At 46.5% G+C, this 9269-nt stretch overlaps 1 protein-coding gene across 2 annotated transcripts in view; it reads left to right on the top strand.

Annotated features, from left to right (window-relative positions):
• The first annotated feature begins 706 nt into the window (after positions 1–706).
• SSBP4 (single stranded DNA binding protein 4) overlaps positions 707–9269 on the top strand; it is a 97324-nt gene continuing 88761 nt past the window's right edge. For both annotated transcript variants that reach the window (XM_070747590.1, XM_070747598.1), the window contains exon 1: positions 707–1038. In XM_070747590.1, coding sequence (XP_070603691.1) covers positions 983–1038 — 56 coding nt within the window. In that variant the 5' untranslated portion in view covers positions 707–982. The remainder of the gene's footprint in view (positions 1039–9269) is intronic.

The raw sequence follows: 9269 nt of genomic DNA, 5'->3' as shown, positions 1-9269 counted from the left end.
TTGTTGTTGTTGTTGTTATTTCCCTGATATTTCCCGAACCGCCGATTTCCCTGATAATTCCTCGAGTTCCGTTTTCCAGGTTTGCTGGTCACCCTGTTTGTCCTTTTTCCAATAACATTTTTGTTTTTTTAAATTTACAACCCTCTTCCAAGGCAGGACAATGACCAGCAAAAATCCAAAATCCTACCTTAAGTTTTAAGCTCAAAAAACCGGTCCCCTTGAATTTTGCAACAGAGTTCACTCGTATACCGACAACTATCTTAAGTCATAATAAACACGGGACAGGGCTTCACGTAGCTTTACTAACTCTCCCCTCCTCCCCAACTCCCCCGAACTTAGAACTGCATCCAACAAGCCTGGTCGGTTTCCACACACACAAAAACAACGGAGCCCGCCAGGTCTCCCCATCTGACTTGGCTTTTTAACCGCGGAGCGGGAACCCAGCCCGCTCGCATAAATCACCCGAGCTCTAACAAACCCGGGAGACCCAAGAAAAGAAGCGCGCGAACCCAGCGACTTTAAAAGGCTCGAGCGGGGCTTCTTTCCCTTCCTCGCCTTTCCCTCAGAAAAAGAAAAATTCAAAATGGCATCGCCCTTTTAAGAGGGCCAGGCGACGGAGGGAAAGAGGGAGGGGGGAGGAGGCCCCTTTTCTTGGAACAGCCACGGGGAGGGGGAAAAAAAGAAAAAGCCGAGGAGGGGAGGGGAGATCTCGGGGAGGGGAGGAGGGTCCTCTGGAGCCGTCTTCGCTCTTTCGGAGGCAGCCCGGAGCCATCGGCGCGGCGCCCAGCCTCCTTCAGCGTCGGGGTGGTTGGCGGCGGCGGCGGCTCCTCACTCGCTCCAGCTCGGAGGAGGGGGGAGCGCTCGACGGCAGCGCGATGGGGCTCCAGCGCTGCTGCGGGCGACTGCCCCGATCCTCAGACCGCTTCCTCCGGCTCCTCTAACGGCAGGTGCCGCGGCGGGGGCTTTTTTCCCCCCGCGAGCCATGTACGCCAAGGGCAAGGGCTCCAGCGTGCCCTCCGACGGACAAGCACGCGAGAAGTAAGTCAAGGCTCCGCTGGCCGGACGCCCCCCCCTCCCCAGTTATTACTCCCCGGGGTGGGGGGGGACGCCTTCGGGACCCCACCCCCTCCGACCGAACCCCCCGCTTCCAGCCAACTCCGCTCTTCCCCGCGCTTAAACTTTGAAGCCGGAGTTGGCCGCCCCCGCGAGCGCGCGCGCCGCTCTACAGCCGCGACCCCTCCCCTGAAGGAAAGGGGGGGGGGGAAATAAGCGCGCCCTCTTCCCTCGGATTGGGCGCCGGCGGGGCTCCCCTCGGAGCCTTTTGCACCCGGGTGGGCTCGGCGTTCCCCCGGAGGGGGTGAGTGGGTGGGAAAGTTACGGGAGGCTCTTTCGGAATTTGGGGACGGGGTGTGTGTGAGGGGGTGGTGTTGTTGGTTGGCCGAGAAGGGAAGACTTGCTCCTTGGTAGAGACGGGGGAGAATCTTCCTCGGCACCACACGCAGCCTTCATGGACAGCCCCGGGGCACGTTGCGCTGTCGCCCCGACGGGCAGGCGAGAGAGGACGCGGGGAATGTAGGCGAACCCAAGCGGGCGGCCTTTGCCTCAGGGGAGACCAAGCGTGCCCACACACACACACCCTACTCGGGGTGTAAAGTGGGGTGCGTCTGAGGTGGCAGCTTCGCCTCTCTGTCGTCCGTCGCTCCACACATAACACACACACTCGCGCAAGCCAGCTTCCTCTCTGCAGCGCTCGCTTGTTTGCTCCAGGCACACGTGGGCGGCTGGTGTGTCTCTTCCTCTCCGACAGACCCCCTTCTATATGTCGTCGTCCCCCAAATTTTCCTGCGGTGGGGGGAGGAGGAGGAGGGCAACCGTGACAAGTGGAGTTTAGCCGCCGCTCCCCCCCCCCCCCGCGCCGAGAAATGGAACCGCCGTGTCTGCTTGTATGCGCTGGAATGAGGGCGCCGAATGCCTCGAGCTGGGGGGGGGGTGTTTGACCTCAGTTTTCCTCACAGCCGCCTGATGTTGGCTCTCGCTGGAGCCGCAGAGGTTATGAAAGATGTGGGGGCTACTCCAGGCGGCGGGGGGGGGAGGCGGAGGAAGGATATGGCGGGGGGGGTGTTGCTGAAGCAGACCTCGATGGAGAAGGATTAAAACGTGCATATCAAAGTTATTTACAGAGGAGGGGGTCCCTACAGTCCAGAGGCTGGTATTGCAGAGCTCTCAGAATCCCCCCCAGCCCCTCCCCCCGAAAAATCTTACAGAGTGTTTTCCATTCCCTGATTTTGGACTATGGCAATGAAGTAAATGATGAAGTAAATACCCCCTTTTGGTTGCGAGGAGGCATGGAACTCAAGGCCACCAGATGCAGCAGGCTGCTTCTAGTCTAGTCTTTGAAGCCAAACAGGGCTTCATGTTAAATGTTTTTTTCCCCAATGCACAGACCACTTCTGTTCTTATTATGCCCACATGTGTGGCTTACAGATCTGAAATGTGCTTACCTATGAATTAGAAACGTTGACATCTAAAAACATCTGGAGATACCTGTTGGAAATAAGCTGCCTCAGGATATGGGCGAGCTCAACATTTTGGACTATGGTATTTTATTTTCTTGGCCATTCACAAATATCTAAGCCCTATGCAACAGAAGATTCTCTATTTAGGATACCTTTATATGTTGTAAGCCACCCCGAGACCTCGGAGAAGGGGCAGCATATAAATCCAATCAATCAATCAATCAATAATCATTACAGAAGAAAATAAGGGGCGTACATAAGCGCACTAGAGTGCCTTCCGTCCCCTGTCCTATAGTCTCTCCTATATCTCATATTTCTTCCCTACTATATCCTCTATAACCTTCATTGTGTATTATTGTGTATTGGACAAAATAAATAAATAAATAAAAAATGAGTCGAGGTGGCACAGTGGGTAGAGTGCAGTACTGCAGCCACTAAAGCTGACTGCTAGATCTGCAGGTCAGTGATTCAAATCTCATCACGGGCTCAAAGTTGACTCAGCCTTCCATCCTTCCGAGGTGGGTAAAATGAGGACCCGGATTGTGGGGGCAATATGCAGGCTCTGTTAAAAAGTAATATTGCTAACAGGTTGTAAGCCGCCCTGAGTCTAAGGAGAAGGGCGGCATAAGAAAAAAATCGAATAAATAAATAAATAAATATCTGTTTATGGTAGGCAGATGCCATAGTACTAGGAAAGTGAACACAAGAACAAGGGGACACAATCTGAGGTTAGTTGGGGGAAATATCAAAAGCAACATGAGAAAATATTATTTTACTGAAAGAGTAGTAGATGCTTGGAACAAACTTCCAGCAGACGTGGTTGGTAAATCCACAGTGACTGAATTTAAACATGCCTGGGATAAACATATATCCATCCTAAGATAAAATACAAAAAATGGTATAAGGGCAGACTAGATAGACCATGAGGTCTTTTTCTGCCGTCAATCTTCTATGTTTCTACTACATAATGCTACATAAATATGTTTAATAAAGTCCTTGGATGATTTGCTGGGAGGTCTGCAGATCTCTCTTTGCCCCTTTCCTGGCCCTTCCCCCTTGATTTTAAGAACTGTTTTGCCAGAAGCTGTTTGGCCAGGGAATGTTTTTTCCCCACTGTTTCCTCTCCATGCCTTGAACAATCTTCAGCTAATTAATTCCTCCTTGTTGAGGTGCACTTTGAAACCACCAAAACAGCAGCCGGAGAGAAAGTTGGCAATGGTGATGGCAGCAGCTGGGCAGGGGCTCTGGAAAGGTATCGCAAATGTGGGGGTCTAACAAGGTAAACCCATCATGATCTGGGCTGTAGAAAGTTGGATGACTGCTCCATAGCGAAATATAAAAAATATTTTCTCATTTCTTGTGTCCAATGGACATCTGGATATTTGCATCCCGGATAATCTGAAGTTAGTTGGGGGAAAGTTCAAAAGCAAAGTGAGAAAATATTATTTTACTGAAAGAGTAGTAGATGCTTGGAACAAACTTCCAGCAGACGTGGTTGGTAAATCCACAGTAACTGAATTTAAACATGCCTGGGATAAACATATCCATTGTAAGATAAAATACAGGAAATAGTATAAGGGCAGACTAGATGGACCATGAGGTCTTTTTCTGCCAGTCAGTCTTCTATGTTTCTATGTATCTATAATAGAAACATAGAAGATTGACAGCAGAAAAAGACCTCCTAGTCCATCTAGTCTGCCCTTATACTATTTCCTGTATTTTATCTTACAATGGATATATGTTTATCCCAGGCATGTTTAAATTCAGTTACTGTGGATTTACCAACCACGCCTACTGGAAGTTTGTTAAGGATCTACTACTCTTTCAGTAAAATAATAGTATTTTCTCATGTTGCTTTTGATCTTTTCCCCAACTAACTTCAGATTGTGTCCCCTTGTTCTTGTGCTCACTTTCTTATTAAAAACAATGGTAGGACAGGAGCATTTAAAGGAAAGCAAAAGGGCCAGTGCTCTTAGTCCAAAAAATAAAATGAAAAATGAGAGGAGAGAGGCTGCATAGTCGCTAGTAAGACTGTGTAATACATCATATTCAGAGCTGTGCAAAGGTGCAATGAAACACAGAAGTGAAGACCATATCTGCTGGCTCTTTAAAGCAACCGTGTCTTTTCCCTAAACTGTGGAATAGCTGCAGAGTATATGATCCTATATGGGGAAAAATCTGATTGCTTTAAATAGCTACAGAGAGGTGCTATGCTTGTATTCCTGCAAGTTCTGATCAAGCATCTTTTCTGAATTATTTCCACTGCACTAGTAGCTCCGCTAATCAATAAGGGTATATGTGTGAGATAGAAATACAGCATTTTCAGAAGGTTTTTCTTTTAAAATACAGTATTTCCCTCTAGAAAATTCCTGTAAGGCAGGCTACTCATCCTTGTTCATTTAATGTGGATAGGAAGACTGAATCTGAGAGCTTGCTTTGGTGAATTCCAATATCCTCTGTCCTCAACTTAAAACCCCGGTTAGGACCAGAATTGCAAGGCAGTTGTTAAGTTGAGTCGCGCCCAGTTTTACGACCTGTTTTTGTCATGTCTGTTAAAAGGAATCCCTGCAGACAAGTGAATCACACAATCATTAAGCAAATCTGGCTTCTCTCCTTGATTTTGCTTGTCAGAAGCAGGCTGGGAAGATTGCAGAGGGTTAGCACTACTGTTTGCTGCAACCCTGTAAAATATATGCCAATTGACAAGCACATGGAAGTTGATCATATGATCCTGGAGATGCTGCGGTGGTGGTGGTGGGGTTAAATGTCATAAGTCACTTTTTTAGTAAGTCACCCTCCTTGCCTTCCGAAAGAGTTGCCAGACCTGGGATTACTAGATTTCCCCTCTGACCAATGAATGTTTCCTAGTATGAATTGTTAATTGAAGTTTTAAAATTAGATTTTTTAAATGATTGTTTATGTTATTAATTGGATTGTTTTTCTACTGTTTTATTATGTGCTGTGAGCCGCCCCAGTCCTCGGAGAGGGGCGGCATACAAATCCAATTAAACTTTTCCAGTGCCACTGTAAACAATCGCTAAGCAAGTAAACGGTTGTAAGTCAAGGACTACTTGAACCCTGACTTGGAATTGAATCTCCAGATATTTGGGTGCATTTATGAGTTTGCCTTGAAGGGGATGTGAGGCGAGTGGTGTATCTGAACTACGCCTTCAGTTGGTTCAAAATTGTTGAGGAATATTTGAGAATTGCCTCCTTTTGGTAGATCCTGCTTTTTCCTAACCTTGTGCCTTTTGATAAGCAATTTAATTTATATTTAATAGCAATAGTCTTCGGAGAGGGGCAGCATACAAATCTAATAAATAATAATAATAATTATTATAATTATTATTATTATTAATAGCCCTTTGACTTATATACCGCTTTGCAGTGCTTTACAGCCCTCTCTAAGCGGTTTATAGAGTCAACCTATTGCTCACAACAGTCTTGATCCTCATTTTAACTTAAATTATGTTGAATTTGGATTTTCACTGCTGACTGAGGTTATGAGTATTAGAAGTCCAGCACTTCTGGCAAGCATCAGGCTGGGGAACTCAGTGGCCAGTTTTGCAATAATATCCTTCCCTCTGGAATCCGACACACACACACACACACACACACACACTCTTAGCTTCCGGAAAGCCATAAAGGGCCAGGTCTTCTAAGCATTGTGGTTGGGTGCAGTTGGAACCTGAGGAATGTGTGGATTGGAGATGATTGGTATGTCTTGTTTTCTTGTTTTTGGCTTTATTATTATTGTGAGCAGCCCACGCTTTTGTTTTACAAGACCGATGGCCATATAAATGTTTTAAATAAATGTGTGTGAGCTGGCAGGGGTTAATACAGTAGTGTTTATTAGTTGGTTGCTAGATCATCTTTCTGTAGCTAGATTTTATAGCTCTTTTTGCATGGCTAAAGTAATTTTCTTGGCAGAGAGGAGTTTTGCTCAGTAGGTAGAGCACTTTTTTTTTAATCTGCAGAAATTCCAGGTCCAGTCTGTGATATCTCCGGGAACTAATGTGTTAGATAGCTGCTACTGGCAAAACATGGCTCTGAAATGCTATATGCTCCCAACTGTTTCAGGCAGCTAGTATAAGTTTCCATAGTTTGAGCACAGAAAACCCCAACTTCAAACCCATCAATTCCATTTAAATGGTTCTTGAGTTCAATGGCTGTGGAAAAACCCTGAGCTGAAGGAGAGTCCCTGATTATTTAGATAAAATGTAGGCAAGAACGGAGGAGTGAGTTGACTACTGTATGTGATAGCTCCCAGTCGTTTGTTGTGAATATTGCATTTTTTAAAAACAACAACACTGGCTTATTATAATAGCATTAAGCTTTGGATTTATGTTCTGCCTTTTTGCTAGGTGCTCAAAACCAGGAGTCCCCAAACTTGGCAACATTAAGACTTGAGGACCTCAACTCCCAAAATTCTCCAGCCAGCTATGCTGGTTGGAGAATTCTGGGAGTTGAAGTCCACAAGTCTTAAAGTTGCCAAGTTTGAAGATCTCTGCCCAAGACAGTGCATGTGGGGATTTTCCTATAACCACGAGCACCTGAGTAGGCTGGGCTGAGAGAGAGTGATCTGCTTAAAGTTCCACGGGGTACTTCCCTAGGTGAAAGTGGATTAAAATTTGGCATTTCTCAACTTTAGCAGCTTGAAGATATGTAGACCACAAATCCCAGAATTAATCAGCCTTCATTCTGGCTGGGAGGTTCTGGGAGTTGAAGTCTGCACAGCTGCCAAGGTTGAAAAACACTGTTCTGGTGGATCACTTCAATATCTGTGCTACAGATCTATTTGTTTGTTTGAGTTGGAAGGGACCTTGTAGATCATTTAGTCCAACCCCACCCCCGCTCAAGCAGGAGTTTTTGTGAGCCGCCCCGAGTCTTCGGAGAGGGGCGGCATACAAATCTAATTAATTATTATTAATTATTATTATTATTTTGGACAAATGGTAGTTCAGTCTCCCTTTGAAAGTCTCAAGCGTTGGAGCTCTCACAACCTCCGCAGACAAGCTGTTCCACTGGTTGACGGCTCTCACTGTCAGAAAGTTCCTCCTTATTTCCAGGTTGAATCTCTCCTTGATCAGCTTCCATCCATTATTCCTTGTCTGGCCTTCTGGTGCTTTGGAAAACAGCCTGACCCCCTCCTCTCTGTGGCAGCCCCTCAAGTAATGGAACACTGCTATCATGTCTCCCCTTCTCTTCGCCAGACTGACCATGTCCAGTTCCTGCAACTTGTCTTCATATGTTTTAGTTTCCAGTCCCTTTATCATCCTGGTTTCTCTCCTCTGCGCTTTCTCTAGAGTTTCAATGTCCTTTTTGTAGTGTGGTGACCAAAATTGAATGCATATATATATATAACTATAGCAATAGTACTTATATACCACTTCACAGTGCTTTAACGGCCCTCTCTAAGTGGTTTACAGGGTCAGCGTATTGCCCCCAACAATCTGGGTCCTTATTGTATTGACCTCGATAGGATGGAAGCTTGAGTCAGTCAGGATCGAACTGCCGTCAGCAGAAGTAGCCTGCAGTACTGCATTCTAACGACTGCAACACCACGGCTCCCAAGGAAAGAAGGAGAAATATAGGGAAACCCTCCCGAGCGCAGAAAGTCCAGGCACTTCAAATGAATATATAGAGATTTATTGTTTTCTAAAGCTCTCTACAAGAATCTGACAGTGAAAGCAAATTGGCAATAGATAAGAGTCAATGAAGTTCAAGATGGGTTAGATCAGTGATGGTGAACCTATGGCATGGTTGCCACAGGTGGCACGCGGAGCCATATCTGCTGGCACGCGAGCCGTTGCCTAGTTAAGCTCCAATGTGCATGTGTGTGCCGGCTAGCTGATTTTTGTCTTGCACAGAGGCTCTGGGAGGGCATTTTTGGCTTCCAGAGAGTCTCCAGGGGAATGGGGGAGGGCGTATTCGCTCTCCCCAGGCTCCAGGGAAGCCTTTGGAGCTTGGGGAGGGCAAAACACAAGCCTACTAGGCCCACCAGAAGTTGGGAAACAGGCTGTTTCCACCCTCCAGAGGGCATCTGGGGGTGGGGAAGCTATTTTCGTCTTCTAGTCATTGAATTATGGGTGTGGGCACTCAAGCATGCTCAACAGCACGCACACATGCTTTGTCGGCACCCAAGGAAAAAAAGGTTCGCCATCACTGCGTTAGATCTTTTGTGGGAATAAAGGGATGTGAAACTGATGACTTGTTTGACCCCTCCCTTGGCCTCAGCCTGGTCATCTCCTACACACCCTTTCTGTGCACAGAGAGTGAAAACAGTCTAGTGCAGGGATCTCCAATCTTGACAACTTTACGACTTGTGGACTTCAACTCCCAGAATTCCACAAGTCGTAAAGTTGCCAAGGTTGAATACCCCTGGTCTAGTGGTCGTATTGTTCAGCTAGGACTAGAGAAATCCGTACATTCCTCATCTGCCAGAGAACTGCACTGCAGGACAAGATGAAAGATTTGGTAAACTTTTATAGGTAGTCCTTATCTTACGACTATAACTGGAACAAGAACTTCGGTCACTAACTGATGCGGTTGTTAACTGTGTGGGCCAAAAAAAATGACATTTTTGCCATGCTCATTAAGTGCCTTTGGGCTTTCCCCACCGACCTGCTTGTCAGAAGCCACCTGAGAAGGTCACAACTGTTGATCACATCACCCTGCAATGAAGCAAATGTCATAAATTAACAGGAAAGTGAACACAAGAACAAGGGGACACAATCTGAATTTAGTTGGGGG

This window comes from Erythrolamprus reginae, chromosome 1, assembly GCF_031021105.1.
Source record: "Erythrolamprus reginae isolate rEryReg1 chromosome 1, rEryReg1.hap1, whole genome shotgun sequence".
Lineage (NCBI taxonomy): Eukaryota > Metazoa > Chordata > Lepidosauria > Squamata > Dipsadidae > Erythrolamprus > Erythrolamprus reginae.
Note: the sequence above shows the minus strand (reverse complement) of the source record. Positions and strands in the feature narration are given on the sequence as shown.